This window comes from Cynocephalus volans, chromosome 6 (genome assembly GCF_027409185.1).
Source record: "Cynocephalus volans isolate mCynVol1 chromosome 6, mCynVol1.pri, whole genome shotgun sequence".
Classification (NCBI taxonomy): Eukaryota; Metazoa; Chordata; class Mammalia; order Dermoptera; family Cynocephalidae; genus Cynocephalus; species Cynocephalus volans.
The window spans coordinates 64,752,635-64,766,648 of NC_084465.1; the positions used below are offsets into that span (position 1 = coordinate 64,752,635).

The 14,014-nt window shown below is 41.5% G+C and overlaps 1 protein-coding gene across 3 annotated transcripts in view; it reads left to right on the forward strand.

Moving 5' to 3' along the window:
- Positions 1–14,014, forward strand: part of CDK14 (cyclin dependent kinase 14) — a 587,775-nt gene that overhangs the window by 435,202 nt on the left and 138,559 nt on the right. For all 3 annotated transcript variants that reach the window (XM_063099015.1, XM_063099016.1, XM_063099017.1), the window contains one exon: positions 13,511–13,574. In XM_063099015.1, the coding sequence (XP_062955085.1) occupies positions 13,511–13,574 (64 nt within the window). The remainder of the gene's footprint in view (positions 1–13,510; positions 13,575–14,014) is intronic.

Below are 14,014 nucleotides of genomic sequence, written 5' to 3' on the forward strand. Positions count from 1 at the left end.
ATACAATTTTCTAAAACACTTGAGGATGTCAATTTCAGAGTGCTATAAATGAGTTCAATAGCTTTGTCATATTTAATTTTAATGTAATAAAAATGAATATTTAAATATTTAAAGTACCACATTTTTAGGGCAGGTCATAGTTATGCATTTTTGTGTCTCCTGATAATCGGCACACAAAGATCAGTTAATAAGAAAACTACTTTCATTCAAGAAAAAGAAGATGGTGATAAATGTGGTCATGTTTATATGTCACACATGACACATATATGTGTCAGAATTTTAATTGGCCTCAAATTTGCAACTGAGGTAAAGAGCATCAGTAGATGAGTCCGGTATTTTTATTATTATTATCTGTGTCCTGCCAGTTTCCAGAAATGGTTTGAAGCCCCCTGCCACAGGAGCCACGAGGCTATCAGACTGTTAGAATAAGGGCAGAAGAGCAGGCGCTGGCGGGCAAGCTCTGATTTACAGAGTGCTGGGCCTGTTCTCCGTGCCACCCTCATCGGGTGTGGTAGCTCCTGATGTGAGGTGCACACACCTCTGAACTTGAGATTATGCCTTTTGTTCAAATGCAGTTTTAACAGATCTTCTTAAATAGGTACTCTAGATGAAGGTGGACCTGTGGCCATAACTTCCTCTCCACTGCTTGTGCCTTTTAGGTTGAGAAATCCATTAGAATGAATTTTTTAAAGCAGTGCCTCTCAAACATCAGTGTGCTTGTGAACCACCTGGGGCTGTTGTTGAACTGTACATTCTGCTTCGGCAGGTCAGGAGTGGGGCCTGGGCCTCTGTGGACGATGCTGGTGCTGCTAACAGTTCATGGGCCACACTTTGAGCAGCGGAACTCTAGTGTCCAGTGCTCCTGCCTCTGGGTCCCTCTCCCCCATTCATTTTTTCCCATTTCAAGGCAATGCTTCAGGCCATCAGGCGGTTCTGCTGCATTTGCTTGGCAACATCTCCTCCATCCAGCCTCTGCAGCCTCCACCATCAGCCTGCTGAACCTGCACATACATTTCCATTGCTGTGGCTCCCACAGCGCACAGTTGGGGACTGAGTCTGTAGCCCTGTCACAATAACATCACTCAGTCTGAAAAGAAATCATTGAGATGAGACTGAAATCAATGAGGGAATCAGGGTTTAGGGAGACAGGGAATAGAAACAGCAAGAGAAAAGGTACAGGAAAAACAATGAAAATTTAGTTGGGGAAAAATATTTTAAATGAGCTGCTTTCACTGCAAAATTTTTCAGTTAGCACAAGCTAAGAGCCTTTTCTGGAATAATTTTACTTTTATTTTTTAGTTATCCTCAATTTCTTAACAGTACATTGCTTGTTTTGTTCATCTATTGCAAATCTTTTGTGGCCCTCTGGATACAGGCGAAAAAACTAAAAAAAAAAGAAAAAATCTATGAGCCATCTAACTAAATGGAGTGGCCTCCGAGAAATTGCCTAGAGATTGGGCCACTCGTGGTTCCAATGCTGGCTGACATTAGAATCACCAAGGTGGGTTAGAAAATTCCACATATTTCGGCTGCACCTTGGACCAGTTAACTCAGAATCTTTGGGTTGGTTACAGTCTTTAGTGTGTTTTTTAGTTAGCACAACTTTTTAATGCTCCCCAGATGATTCCCGTGTGGGTTTAGCACCACGAAGCCAGACCTTTACCTTCTAACAGGTGAATTGAACTCATTTTTAACAAGACTCTATCAACTGTTCTTTACTTATTTGGGTTGCTTCTTATCTCAACCTTTGCTATGTTGAAAACTCTGTGTAATAATTTGGAAACTGTCTCCTTCAATCCAGCACCTTCAGCTGAACAGCAGATTAAACATGCAAGCATCTCTCTGAAGCCCGGGCAGTTTTTCATTTTCTCAGTCCAGTGGCTCCCCCTGCTGGCCTTTCCTGGGCAGAGCTCACTGCTCTATAGACCCGCACTACAGTTTCTGCTGCTCTGCACAACACAACCCAGAACCATAGCACCTAAAGCAGTTTTTCTACTCCCACACCCAATCTGTGTGTCATTGTCAAAAATGAACAGTTATCACACTGTATCACTTATCTAGTGGCAGTTTAGGTGAGGCCTAGGGAATGATAGAATAGAAGAACTATGTATATGTAGATAGATAGATAAACATACACACACCTATATGTTTGTGTGTGCTCACACACATACACATGCATGTATCTTGCTTTTCTTGCTACCAGAAAAATTCTAATATTAGCCATATGATTATGCTGGTTTCCTGCAAAAATAATTATAATTAGCATTGATATTACTCTAGATAGAAAATGAGGAAGGAAAGTTTTTATACAGACCTCTCTTTCCTCCTTCATCTAATCATACTCTTCCTTATCAGCTCACTTCTCCCTGTCCACCCTTAAGTTGTAATTGCAGCCAAATAAAAGCAAAGGTAGACATATATGCATGACCTCGCCTTTTCACACAAACTGTTTGTTATACTATTACCTCAGAATTATAGTGGTGCATATGACCACTGTGTCTGTGGAGGCAGAATTTGATCCTTATTGCATCTGAATGCAAAATGTGTTGCAGTCTAACCCTCAACTGTGCTTAAACCTTAGAAGGGTGCTAATTCCATTTGATACAGCTCTTTTCATTCGAATGCTGCTCTTTGCTATAAACTAACATTTTACCCCACTGGCCCTTGTTTTCATCTGAATCAGCACAGCATATGTCAGTCTCCCACAGACAATGCAATACATCACCTGTTCGAAGTGATGTCCCAAACCATTTCTTAACAAGGGCAAACATTTCCAGTCAACCTCAGGGGACATGGGATCCATCACCCCCTGACCTTTCTAGATACATCCCTTATTTTGTCCCTCTCCAGATGCAGCATCTGGTACTGGCACAGGAATCCAGACGTGCTCTGACTAGTGTATGGTATGATTCAATTATTAAATCTGAGTTAGTTGTTTATTGCTGTGTAACAGTATTACCAAAAGCTTAATGACTTAATGCACATTTATCATCTTACAGTTTCTGAGTTGACAGTCCAGGCATGTCTTAGCTGGGTCCTGTGCTTCATGGTCTTACAAGGCTGCAATCAAAGTCTCACTTGAGGGTCAACTGGAGCTCCTAGGACAACATTCAGTTTCTTGCAGGCTGATGGACTGAGGGACTCAGGTTCTTGCTGGCTGCTGGCTGAGGCCACCCTCAGTTCCTTGCCTTGTGGCCTTCCCAACATGGCTGCTTGCTTCCTTAAAGCCAGTGAGGGAGCAAGTCTTCTAGCACATGAGTTAACATCTTTCATAATGTAATCACAGAAGTGACATCTCATCACTTCTACCATATTCTGTTGGTTAGAAGCAAGTCTTTGGCTTCACCTACACTCAGGGAAAAAGTTTTGAACACTAGGAGGTGGAGTCAGGGGGACCACCTTAGTCAGCCCATCACAATCTCCTTTGATTTCCACTGGGTGGTCTCATAGAATCTGCACTCAGCTGAAAGTCATGAGTCTTTTTACATAACTTGCTGCCTGCCAGGTCTTCCTCTCTTGAGCAATTAATTGAACCTAAGCACTGGATTTTATATTTATTTCTGTCAGATTTCCCTATGTGAGATTCAGACAGTTGTTCCTGCCTAATTGCGTATTTTTGAAGCCTGGCTCAGCCATCAGAATATTACATGTCCCATCTATTTTATGACATCCTAAAATGTAAGACGTTTCTTCTATGTCCTCCTTCAAATCATTGATGAAAATGCTGAAGAGGATGGTGCCTAGGGTATATGTACATACACATATGCACACAATACACATATGCACACACACACACATACACATACATTCACATATGCACATACACACATGTGCACATACATACACATATGCACACACATACACATTTGCACACATACATATGCACATACATGTGTGTGTTGGATGAGAGGGAGAGAGAGAGAAGGAAAAAAGCTTTGTTTCTACTCCTCAAAACCTTCTCCTAGAGTCTGGCCACTTGGCTGTGAATTGTGTAACAGCACCTGAGCCGCTTTTCTCTGTCTGTGTCTCACCCTCCTGACAGCCAGGTAGTACAACTCTTAAGACCTTTCTAGTCAAACCGACCTGATTTTGAATTCCAGCTCCACCATTTTCTAGCTGTGCAACCTTGAACAACCACCTGTCTCAGAGACAGCTTCTCAGGTATCAGTATCTTGTCAATGCCAGGCTAAAATCAACACACTGGAGCAGAGGTTGCAGCCTGGCTGCTCTTCTCTGAATTCAAAACTTGGCCATGTTTGTTTGTCTCATTTCATTTGGACTTTGTTTTAAATTTGGATTAGGTAATTTCTCATAGAAACGTGGATTAGGTCACTTGATTAAGGTAATTTCACAAGAAATCCAGGTATCAACCAGTTCCCTTAGTAAAATGAAAGCTATGGCAATGCTGGGCCTGCACTGAGCATGGCGGCCACAGGCAGGAGCTGAGCAATCGCTGCTCTCTGTGGACGCAGGCCATGCACCAGACTTACCCCAGCCTGTGACCCTTTCCCTCAGTTGCCTGCTGCTTACCCAGCTCCCAGAAGAATTTGAAGCATTCCAGGAAGGTAGAGTGAAGGGGGAGGGAAAGCATAAACCTATTCTCTACTTTTTAAAAACGTCGACTTTTATTTAATAAAGGCATTGACCTCTGTGATAATTTGTCATTCACAAGGATCCTTCAGGTCTATATAGTTTACTCAACAAATATTTATTGAGTGCCCACTTTATGCCACTGTATGTACTGTGACAGGCATGGCAGATGCAAGGCACTGAAGGATCAGTGTGAGCAGAGCGTGAGAGGAAAAGGCAGGGGCGGTAGCTCCAGGTATGGGAACCGAGATGGGCAGGCCCAAACCAGGTGCATCTTGAGGGTCAGGTGTGCAACTTGAGGTTCATCCAGGAACAATGCGAAGCCATTGAACCATCGAAGGATTTTATTCGGGGAGAGCAACTTGATCAGATTTGATTTTGTAAAGGTCCCTCAGGAATGTGGTTATGTTCATTGGAAGAAAGCCAGAATGGAGCGGGCGTGCTGGTTGGGAGGGCCCTGGGCTAGGTCCTTAGGAGAGAATAGTGGCCTAGTGTGGCATGGATGTGGCAGGAGAGGGAGAAAAATTGATGGATTCAAGACCTATCTGGGAGCTTAAAATCAGAAATTGGTGGATTCAAGACCTATCTGGGAGCTTAAAATTTAATGGAAATACATTAATGTGGCTAGAGGATGGAGGCACATATAAAAATAACAAACCTGAAGAAGTTCTATAGGAATATTTTAGGAAATTCCATCCAGTCTTTATAGCTCTCTGCTCTGGTCTGTCATCCTGACTGGTGCTGAGCAGTCATGAGAGGTCCCCAGCCACCTGCTCTTCACCATTAATCCCGATGGCGGATGCAACAGGTCTTGCCCCTTCCTGGCTTTTTGGCATGAAAGTATAACAGGCCAGAAGAGTAAATGCCAATGAGTGTCCTTTCAGGTGTCTACTTCTTGGTCGTCTCCGATATTCTAGCCTCCTCTCTCTTACTCTAGAACCGTGGGTCCCCAAATTGACTTTCTTATTCCACTTCCAAGATTTCTGCTGTAGCTTCATGACATATGTTTGTTTAATGACAGTATTTTTCTTTCAATCAACTCATTTCAAGTAATTTTATTTGTTTGTTCATATCACTACAGAAAGTAGAAAACCTTTATGAATTGCCATAAATAAAAGGTAAATGTAAAAATACAATCAATAAAAGCCAGTCAGTGTTGTTATTATGTTCGATCTTCTTGCCTGCTCAGGATTCTGAACCTGAGGGCTGCTTTCCCTTTACAGGAATGTGAGCTTGTGTTTGAGAGGTTTTCAAATGAGCACCCAGCTAAGATTTTTCCCCTTGACGTTCTCAAAAGAATTGAAAGAGAATCAAAGAGGGAACACTTTTCTCATTGCATGAATAAATCCCACTTAATGCCCCATTCATATCCTAAAATAATTTCCAGCGTGGGGGTCATGTCTCACACTTTGGGGAAAGCTGCTTTGGGCCAATAGTTCGGCGTCTGGAGTTAGGATCACCTGTAGAGCTTTTACAAAGAGCCAATTTAATTGTTCTGGGCTGGGGCCTAGCCAGAGATGTTTTAAAAACAATAATTCTCAATGCAAGCAGTATCTGGGGGCATTTTGGAAATTGGGATTATTCTTGGTTTTCATCCTGATTAAAGGTGCTACTGACTTTTAGTGGGTAGTTGCCACAATGCTAGACCTGCAGCACTGTGCGAATCAGTCCCACCCAGTGAAGAACTAATGGCCCACCAGACATTCCTGTTAGAGAAACACTTGATTATAGTTATCCAAGCCTAGAATTACTTAAGATCTCTGTTTTACATGTAAATACAATAACATGTAAGTAACTCAATAAACACAATATTTATAAATACGGTTTTACTTATAAGCACAGAATATTTTTGCTCAGTTTTAATATACACTGAATTAATATTTAATATAACTGAATATTACACTGAATAATATTGATGCCTCTTCCAGGCATTCAACAAATCAGTAATTTCAGAAAATCTTGTCACTAATGCAATGCAACTCATGAATTTGTCATCATTTGTAGCTGTGGCCTTCAAGGTGATTTGACATATAGTGCAAGCATCCAGCTACTTCATTCTACCCTTTAGTGCCATCCTGTTCTTTTCCTATTGCAGTGCATGTTTTTTCATAAAATTCTTTTAACTTTTTCATGCAATGGTGATAGTATTATATTTATTTTTACAGTTGTATGTAGTTACCTTTTATGATCTATGAGTTCCATTTCTTGGCAGTAGAAAGAATATTATAAAATATATTATAAAAAGGGGGCATTTGGCAAGTGAGGATTGGATGCTGCTGCTTTAGAAGTTCCCAGGTGGCTCCCATGTACATCTCATGTGTGTCTCGTGTGCGTCAGGTGACAACCTTGCCTCGGCCCTCCTCTGTGGCCCCTTCACTGACTGCTCAGCTTCTGGTCCCACGTCGTCCACACCCATCTCCAGGGTTTTATGAAGCACAGATCTGGTCTTGTCATTTCTGCCTTTCGTCTGTGGCACTAAAATCTAAAGCTCTTTACTCACTTTATGTGTCTTGTCCCCAAGCCTACTGCCTCCTCTTCTGATGTCCATTTCATTCCCTTCCTCCCCACTCTACCTGGGACAGGCTGGAAATAAAGATCTGGATCTTGGGAGAGGAATTTCAGATAGAAGAAAACATTTAGAACTCTTCAGCATACATTTGGTAGTAAAAAGCAAATGCTAAAATATGAGCTACAACTCATATTTTAGAGTTCCCAGAAGAGGGTTCCCAGAGGCAACACCAGATCACTTAGTGTGCACACACACACTCACACGCACGCACACGCATGCCTCTGTGCTTTTGCACACTCTCTTCTGCCTGGGGTGTTCTCCTCCTCCTCATCTGCTTGACAAGCCCCTAGTCATCCTATCTTGAAGGCTCATTTTCTCTAAGCTGCCCTGGGCCCCTGCACTCTTCACCCCTCCGGCGAGCAGCCGTACGTTCTGACCTCCTGCTTCCCATGCTTTGTCTCTCCCGCCAGACTGAGCCACTCCAAGGCAGACACTTTTTTTTTTTTTATCTTTTATTTATCCTTTGCACCTAGGAAAGGGCTGGCCATGTTGTCAGCACTCAAAGCATTCCTTTTTATTACAGGCATGGGAAAACATAATTAAATTCATGTGCGAAAAGGTAACGAGACACATCCACAGAAATTCTGCATGCAGCCTCAGAGGGTTCTTGAAGCCCCTAAAGCCCAGATTTCATGAAACCTTCATTTAGATTTTGCATTTTATGGAGCCTAGTCTAGTGAATTAGGTCATTTGTCTCTTTAAAGCAGGGGGTTAGATAAGACAACTTCTCAAAGCCCTTTCTAATGCTATTAATTCATGATTCACACCCTAGTCAATCCCTCAGATGGGACTACCTCTTTTTCACTGCCAAATGTAAAGGCACAGAATTTTTAACTGAACATTTGGATCCTAAGAGGATACTTAAACATATTTACCATCTGGGACAGGTTTGAAATATAAGGAGGAAGCTGCAGAAACCATGGAATATTTTTGTGTATCACTAGTAAAGTCATGCTTAAATAGAAAACATGAGGTACATCAACCTCAGGAAACAAAGGTAAATGCTGTAAAAAGAAAGAAAGAAAGAAAAGGCAACACGTGTATGGTAGAGAATTAAAAAGACACACAGGGATATCCAGTGAACAGTGCAGGCCCCCACCCCTGCTTCCCAGCCACCCATTCCCCTTCCCGGAGACCGCTGCTGTTACTCTTTTCTTTTAGAGATTCCCCCATGCCTACTCAAGAAACTATCCAGACAGAGAGAGGGGAAGTGAATGTTTAATTCAAGTATGTAATCAGCATTTCTGAGGACGTGCACACTGAAGTTTGCTGCCTTTGGTCATTTCTTTCTGTCTTCAGCCACCCTTGATTTCCTGCTATTTGCATCTTTCCCCTTCCCCTTAACATATTCCATCCTTTCAACCTCGGCCTTTTCTACCTCTCCTAAAATTTCCTTCTCGGCACTATCCCCAGCCTTCCCTCCTCGCCTTCGACCTGCCCTGTCCATAGCACGTCCTTGTGCGGTTTGGGGCAGCGAGTCTCCAGTGCTCCTCTTCCTTTCCACTTGATCGTTATTTTTCTAGATGGAGCGCTCACAGTCAGGGTTAGAGGTAGGAAGCTCTGCTTTCTCACTGGCTCTCCTAGGAACTTTGTGCCATCTGTTACAGAGCGGAGTGTGCAATTTCCCAGCCAAGTTCTGCTGAGCCACATCACAAGTTTCTCTTAGAACTTCTCACGGAGGAACCAGAAGAAATCTTCCAGAACCTAAAGAAGAACAGCTATGAAGCAATAAGCGCTTTAGAGATGCTATATGTGGAGACTTTCACAGTTTCAGTTTAACAAATCATCACAGTTATTCTGTCGTTGTTCATTCCCTGGAGTTTACAGCTTGGCCACTTAAAAATCATCAGTGCTACTGTAGCAGTGCTCAAAACCTAAAGCCCTGAAGTGAGAACCCCGCACTTTGCACGTCACGCCATTAGTACACGCTTGTGTGAGCCAGTTTTATTGCATCCTATCAGCCAGAATTACTCTGTGCTGCAGTCTCTTTTAGAGACTTTTCAGTCCCCTGACCCAGGAAGCAGCTACTTAAACCACAGGCATTCTTGAGGGAAAACACATGGACTGATGTTTAGCAGGCCTGAGGCCACTGCAAAAGAAAAAGACTAGAAAATGGGAGAATTCGCAAAACTATTAATAGTTTGGAAAAGTAAATAAATAGGCAAACTAGTTCTTGAACTCTAAGCTTCAAAAGTTTAAAATTTGCTTTTCTTCTATTATTTGTGAAGTAGATTTTTTTCAGAGAGCCCTCTCTTTCTCAGTGTCTTCTGTATCCAACATAGAGGCTGTCATGATGGGCAGGGTTTATGTGATACCTTCTGGCACATAGACAAGAGTAAGTCTGAGGTCAGTAAGTCATAGGGTGTGAGGCGTGTGAGGAATGTATCCCTCCACTGAGAAGGTGAGGTCACTCTCTGTTTTTCTTAAAAGGTGTTTAATAGTCCAGGACATTACGGAGACACCCTCCTGGGAACTGTATATGTGCAAACATAGGGAAGTGAGACCATTTTGACAGTTGCATTCTGTTACCATATATATGCTCAGGAGTTCCAAATGTTTTTCCCTATCTGAAATTCCAAGAACCATATCTGTATTTTCAGCTGCCTCCTGCCCTCAGCCCCTGAACTTGCTTTACTTCCTACATTCTTGATTTCAGCTAATAGCTTCTTGTTCCCCATGGAATTGCCTTTTAAACAGCAAGATACACATTTTACAACATGACTCCCTCTGCACACACACATAAACACACACAAATATAACTTGAACAAAAGTTTCATAAAACAATTTGTGTCTTTACCATGCATGTTGCCCTCTGATATCTTCACTTGTATCTCATCATTTGATAAAAATGGCTTATACATATTGCTGTTACTTTATTGGTTCATTTCTTTACTTGGCTAACACTTATGTACTGTATTCTCCCTGGATTCAGTATTTACCCTTGGCTTCCTATCCTGTAATCCAGCCTGAATGCAGTCACACTGAACTTCATGCTGTTAACCAGACGCACCATTTATTCATTCAGTCGGTCAACATTTACTGAGTGTGTATCTGGTGCCAGGCACATGGTAGATTCTAGGGATCCAGAAATGAGCACCAAGTCTCCACTCTGAGGTCCATGGTCCGGTGGGGAAACATACGCATAATCTAGCAATTACCAGGCAATCATTGGTAAAAATCTGCACAAAGCACATGGAGATCACAAAGAAGCAGCATGTGACTTGGACCAGAGAGATCAGAAGGTCTTTCAGGGAAAGGTGACCCTCACACTGAAACTAGAAATAGAGGTAGGAGTTCAACTGGCCAGGTCAGGTGTAGAGCATTCAGGAAGAGGAAGCCACTGTGAGAAGACACAGGGCTATGAGCTGTATGACAATTTGGAGAACTGGAAGTATTTTGACGTAAGCCCGGAATACTCTGCTGTCACTCACACCTCTTCTTTATTTGGCAAACCGTGACTCAGTGTTCCCTCTCCCACTAAACTATCCTCTCCCATGTAGCCTTTCTCCCCACCCCAGAGAGACTGAAGCACGCCCTCCTTTGGGCTCCCACCTTGTTCTCCCATACCTCCCAGAGAATGCTTGTTATGTGGAAGACAGGTTATCAGTGTCCCTGGCCATCTGCCTCACTAGACCACGAGCACCTCAAGGCACAGCCAAGTCCCATCCTCATATCTCTGTGAGGAGCACAATAATGTTAGCCAAATGAAGAGATAAACCAGTAAAGGAATAGGGAGATGTACAAGCCACGTGTCCAGGTTTAAGGTGAAGCTGCTTAAATGAATATGTAGGAGACTTCTCAGCATATCATAGACTGAAAGGGGCCTCAGGTGTCATAAGTCTGCTTATTTACAAATGTGGGGAGCACATTCTTAATGTTGATGGTACACGAGATGCAATTTTTTTTCACTGTTTATTTGCAAAAAGTTATTTTTTACTTTTAGAGAATACTTTTTTTCTTCTGACTTGAAAGTGTCTTGGTAGTAGAATTCATTAGTCAATTAATACAAATGAAAATCAGGCATCAGAGAAAACACACTCTCACTTTCCCTAGTACAGGTAGCTGAGCATCGTTAACCATACATTTAACCCAAACTACCCTTTTCAAAAAGGCTTTTACAAGAAGAAAGATAAATTTTTAATTTTCCTTTTCCTTTGCCCACTTTCTGCCCACTTTGCATTTCCTGTGCAAATGATCCAGGATTGTAGGCAGGAGAAGAATTTGAGGTCTGGAATCTCAATAGTCAAGTCTGTAATTGAAAAAACAAAAGTCTTAAGTGTTTTCTCTTTTCTGGTAATTATTGTGAGATGACCACGATATTTCATAATCACTCTGAAACAGAATACTGGATATGGGTGAGAATAATGCTTAGGAAAAAGGTTTGCTAACACATGCCTTGTAAAAGTGGGGACAACCAGGGTAGCAATCATACTTTTATTAGGAGCAAGAGAACAGGATTCAGGTTCTGGCTGGATTTTTCATTGTTTATAAAACATCCAGAGGGTCTATTTCATATGTTATGGATTGGCTGTGTTCAAGTCATGATTTTGAGCTGAAATTTCCTCCTTTTCATTGCTAAAGTTTAGTACTGTTGAACACCTTTGTCCGTCATGTAAAATTCAGTGTGAGGACAAAGTAGAGCACTTCCAAATATGCTGTGTATGCTGCCCACAAACTCGGTTGCCTCCCTCTCTTGCAAAAGTGGCTAGAATTATTGGAAAGAAAGGAGAAGATGCCTTTTGCAGAGACACTGGTATCACCATTGTATGTTGGAGGCAATGCCTTTGTCTCTTTTCTTGTCTTACAACTCTTCCAGCCTTCTTGCCTGTCACCTGCTCCTCCCACCCAGCCCATCAATAATATGACCTTGTTTGTGTAGCTCTACCTATTAATGTAGTATTATTTACCAATTATCTAAAATTAACCAGTTATCATTTTAAAGAATTGCGTTTCTCGTTTGCTGACACCAGCTTCAGTGTTTCTGGGTGGGACATAAATACATGTATTTAATTCTGCTTCACCAGAGTGGAAAGCAGTGATAAAGCACTCACTGTATATGTGCCACCCTTTGACATCACAGCCCTGTCCTCCTAGTAAATAAATGCATGAATAATTAGAGCCCTGTGTTGCCTTGTTGCCTACTAATACCTGCTAATCCTCAGAGATAAAGTGAATGTGTTTCATTTCTTCCCATAATATCTGCCCTTCCTCCTCCTCCTCAGTCAGCCTCTAGCTTTATCTCTTGCCCTTTCTAACCTGTTTGACTCTCCATGTTTCTCCATCATAGTTTGAATAACAGCATCTGGCACTGACTCCCTTAAGCGAGGAGTCACTGTGGAAAAAGTGGGCAGTTTAGATTCATCCGCATGGCTGGTGCCTCCCTGACCTGACTCAGCTTTCTGTGGGTGCTTTGAGTAATATCTAATACTTACTTAGCACTTACTGCATGCCAGGGAGTGCTCTCAGCACAGATGAGGTAGGTGCAGTTATCACCCCCTGGTTTACAAATGAGGAAATTGAAGCTCAGCAGGCTATTTCTTTTCCAGGTTTACATGGCTAGTAAGTAAGGGAGCAAGGATTTGAACCCAAGCAGTCTGTCTTCAGGGTCTGGGCTCTTAACCCCTAAAGTCCGCTGTTGTCAGTCAGTGGTTTGCTGTGATCACTGACCATAAGAGCAATAGATTGTGTAACTAAACATTCAGATGGAGTGTGCCCAGCTACATGTGAACTGGAATTGCCTTTTAATTCCGTTCACCAGATCCAACATTGTGGTCATGGACAAGTAGATGGGGAAAAAAGGTGGGAAGTATGAATAGAAAAAGGAGAAAGTGTAGGAGGAATAGTATTTTGGCAAGAGGAAACTATAAATCACATAATCAGATATTTTAACTGTAATGAGAGGATTTGAGCATTCTAAGCTGTTGATACTGCTTTTTGAAATATTGTGATGATCAGACAGAGGATGTGGGGAAGAAATGACAGAATTATTAGAACTGTTAAATGATATGTGATACTGGAGTGAAGGACGAAACTCATGAGGGACACATGCACACTTTGTCCAGTTTCATGAAGATGATAGCTTATTGTTTGATTACTTGTTAAGTTTGGATTTGATAAAATATAGCAGATTTAACTTGTCTTACCACATTCAGCTGCATTTGTTAAAACACAGAGATTCATCTTGGGTGGCTCTTTAGCTGAGTTTGTTTTTACTGAAATAAGATCCCTGGCAGACAATAATGGAAAAAATGCAGAGTTTCATAATATGCAGCGTACTGTTTTCTACACTTGAGAATTTTGATTGCTTTGGAAATAATAAGTCTGTTTCTACAATTTCTTGCTTTCAACTAGGTTCTTGGAACACCAAATGAGGACACATGGCCTGGAGTTCATTCTTTACCACACTTTAAGCCAGGTATGTTTTATTAATTACTAACGAATAAGTGCTTCCTATCGGCAAAGGGTGAAAATATTAATGTTCCCTCTTAAGTAATATACTACCTTGAAAAATCTGCTTACTTTTGCCATTATGTGCTTTGTCTATTAATGGAGATGTTCTTTTGTTTTCACAATTTATTTTTCTGTAAAGATAGAGTTAATGACATCCCTCGAGAGATTTTCACCGTAAGTATTGTTTTTTGACTTAATCGACTGACCTTGCAGTAACCATTAATTCCATCATCAATTAGACTATCATCCATGCCTATAAAAAATTTGAATTGGAGTACTATAATCCATTTGTGTCATTTATAAGAAAAGTATTAAATTGTAAAAAGGAAACATCACATTTGATTTCTTTTTACAAACTAGTAATATACGGTCAATTAATTTGTTTAAACATGTAAAATGTTCTGA